The following is a 3005-nucleotide window of genomic DNA, read 5'->3' as shown; positions in this document are numbered from 1 at the left end:
GCCCAAGCTCTCTCCTATTAAAGTCAATAAAAGTTATGCTAATTCTAGCTAGGGCTGTAATACCTCTCAAATATGTATCAGGTTTGTGTGGCAAGGGCTACCAGCAGGGGGGCTGCAGGGGTGCCCTGTGTGAGCACAGCCCAGCAGCTGCCCCATGGCAGAGCAGAGCAAGCTCCAGCTGCTCCAAAAGGGACCCGCCGCTGGCCAGAGCCAAGCCAACAAGTGATGTTGTTTGCACCTCTCTGAGAGCATATTTAAGAAAGGGAAAAGAACTGCTACACCACAGCAGCTGGGAGAGTGTGGAATGAGATCCAGCCCTGCAGCCCCCAAGGGCAGTGCAGCAGGAGGGCAGGAGGTGCTCCAGGCACGCAGCACAAGTTCCCCTGCGGCCTGTGGAGAGGCCCCTGGTGGAGCAGGCTGTCCCCTTGCAGCCCATGGGTCCCACACGGAGCAGATCTCCACGCTGCAGCCCGTGGAGGAGCCCCCGGTGGAGCAGGTGGATGTGGCCTGGAGGAGGCTGCGGCCCATGGAGAGACCCCGCAGGAGCAGGCCCCGGGCCGGAGCTGCAGCCCGTGGAGAGGAGCCCACGCAGGAGCAGGGGTCTGGGGGGAGCTGCCGCCTGTGGGGGACCCGTGCTGGAGCAGTTTGCTCCTGGGGGATGGATGGACCCCGTGGTACGGAGCCATGTGGGAGCAGTTCTTGAAGAGCTGCTGCCTGTGGGCAGCCCCCGCAGGCTCAGTTCGGGAAGGACGGCATCCCGTGGGAGGGACCCCATGTGAAGCAGGGGCAGAGAGGTGATAAGACAGCCTTCTGGAGTATCAACCATTCATTTCGTTTCTATGTCACTACTAGTTACTGGCCTCCCAAGAGATGTCCTGTGTCTGATCCCCACTCTCTTAGCATGCTTATTCAACCAATTTGCAACCCACTTAATGGTAAATCAAGGTGAAAAAAATTAAAGAAAAAACACACATCAAAACACCATCCCAACCCAACAGTATTTGTAATATGTGGGGCAAAGTGCTACAGGCCCTGTTGGGGCAGATGGCCCATGGTGACATCACTGAGCGATGGGCTGTGACCTCGCAGCCCTCGCTGCTTATCTTGGGGCGCCAGCAGAGGCCACGTCAGCCTAGCTCGTGGCTTGACTCCTGCTGAGCGCTTGTGCGAGGCTTGGAGCACCGAGCGAGGATTTGGTAGAGCCGTGCTGTGGGGCCGCCGGCAGCTGTTCTCAGTGCCCGTCCCCACAGTCATTGCCTGTGTTTCCCCGGCCCTGCCTGTCTCAGGCAGCCGGGGCCCCGCGGGACGCGCTCGCAGCAGCACAGGTGAGCTGTGTGGGGACACGTGCCCTGGGGCAGCCCACAGGGGGCACGGGAAGGCCAGACATGGGTTTGGGGGGGTTCCTGCAGAAGTGCCAGGGGGGCATTGCCTCTGCTCACCCTGGCACAATGAGTGACCTTGGCCTCTCTCCCTTGTGCAGATTCAGACATCCTTTGGCAGCTGCAGCGCCAGGGTAGGGGAGCAGCTTCTTCAACTCAGCTCTCCCCAGCCCACTGTAGAGCCCGGTGGCCATGGATGTGCCATCGGACTGGACCTGCCCAGCCTGTGGGGAAGGTCAGGACGATATTGCCTACATGACCCCCTGTCTCCACCGGCTGTGCTATGGCTGCGCCCTGCGGTGGGCAATGAAGAATCCATCGTGCCCCTTCTGCAGGGAGACAATCAAGACCATCAAGTACTCGGTGAGGTCAGACGACGATTACCTGGAGTGTGCTGTCCCAGAGCCTGCCGAGCACTTGGCTGAGGACCAGCAGGAGGAGCAGGAGGCTGTGGAGCCAGTGCCCAGGGCTCCTGACCTCAGCTTCCCACCCGAGGTCTGGGCAGCCTTCTTCCGCGAGCACCCGGAAAACGTCGAGCCCCTGCTTGCGTGGCTGCAGCAGGAGCTGGAGACCATCTCTGGCTCCGAGTGGTGGGAGGTGGCTGCGGGCCTGAGCACGGTGATCGGCTACCTGTGCGTCTACGGTCTCGACGAGGAGGGCTTGGTGCGGGCGCTGCAGCCTTGCCTCAAAAACCAGACGCTGCCTTTCGTGGTGCGGCTCATCACTGCCGCTGTGGAGCTTTGCAGCACAGAGATCCGCCGGCAGCGTGACCGCCAGGACGCCCACGCTGCAGGGAGCCAGGAGGACAGCCCCGCGGCCGCCCACAGCCACGCCACCTCTCCAGGGGGGACTCGTGCCCCTGCCACCACAGAAGAGGAGGAGGCACCTGAGGAGCCAGGGCAGGCGGCAGCAGGTCCCTCTGCCCAGGGCAGGGACTGCTTGCCTGGGGTGCGCCGGCGCGCCCCGAAGAGGAGGGCCAGCAGCAGCCTCCAGGACTCTCCCCAGCCCCGCAAGAGGCCGCCCCGACGGCGGCACTAGGCGGGCACCCCACGGCTGGCAGCATAATTTATGAAAATAAAGAAATGTTACTGAAAGAGTCTCTCTATTACTGACAGTGCAGACAGTGCTGCTGTCCATACCCATGTTGGTTTCACAGAATGACAGAATCACAGAATCGTAGGGGTGGAAGGGACCTCGAGAGGTCATCAGGTCCAACCCCTCTGCCAAAGCAGGTTCCCTAGAGCAAGTTCACAGAATCACAGAATCACAGAATCATCTAGGTTGGAAGAGACCTCCAAGATCTCCTAGTCCAACCTCTGACCTAACACTAACGAGTCCTCCACTAAACCATATCACTAAGCTCTACATTTAAACGTCTCTTAAAGACCTCCAGGGATGGTAACTCAACCACTTCCCTGGGCAGCCTATTCCAATGCCTAACAACCCTTTCAGTAAAGAAGTTCTTCCTAATATCCAACCTAAACCTCCCCTGGTGCAACTTTAGCCTATTCCCCCTCATCCTGTCACCAGGCACGTGGGAGAATAGACCAACCCCCACCTCGCTACAGCCTCCTTTAAGGCACCTGTAGAGTGCGATAAGGTCACCCCTGAGCCTCCTCTTTTCCA

At 59.8% G+C, this 3005-nt stretch overlaps 1 protein-coding gene across 1 annotated transcript; it reads left to right on the top strand.

Annotated features, from left to right (window-relative positions):
• The first annotated feature begins 1149 nt into the window (after positions 1–1149).
• LOC136789027 (E3 ubiquitin-protein ligase Topors-like) lies at positions 1150–2417 on the top strand. Its single transcript, XM_066988299.1, has 2 exons — positions 1150–1325; positions 1481–2417. Exon 2 carries the CDS (start codon positions 1572–1574, stop codon positions 2415–2417), a length of 846 nt encoding a protein of 281 aa, XP_066844400.1. The 5' UTR covers positions 1150–1325; positions 1481–1571.
• Positions 2418–3005: the final 588 nt, after the last annotated feature.

Source organism: Anser cygnoides, chromosome Z (assembly GCF_040182565.1).
Source record: "Anser cygnoides isolate HZ-2024a breed goose chromosome Z, Taihu_goose_T2T_genome, whole genome shotgun sequence".
In the NCBI taxonomy this organism is placed as follows: Eukaryota; Metazoa; Chordata; class Aves; order Anseriformes; family Anatidae; genus Anser; species Anser cygnoides.
This window is presented reverse-complemented; position numbering and strand designations above follow the sequence as displayed.

Excerpts from the sequence above, each read along its gene's own strand:
- LOC136789027 (XM_066988299.1), top strand. The coding sequence starts at position 1,572 with ATGGATGTGCCATCGGACTGGACCTGCCCAGCCTGTGGGGAAGGTCAG.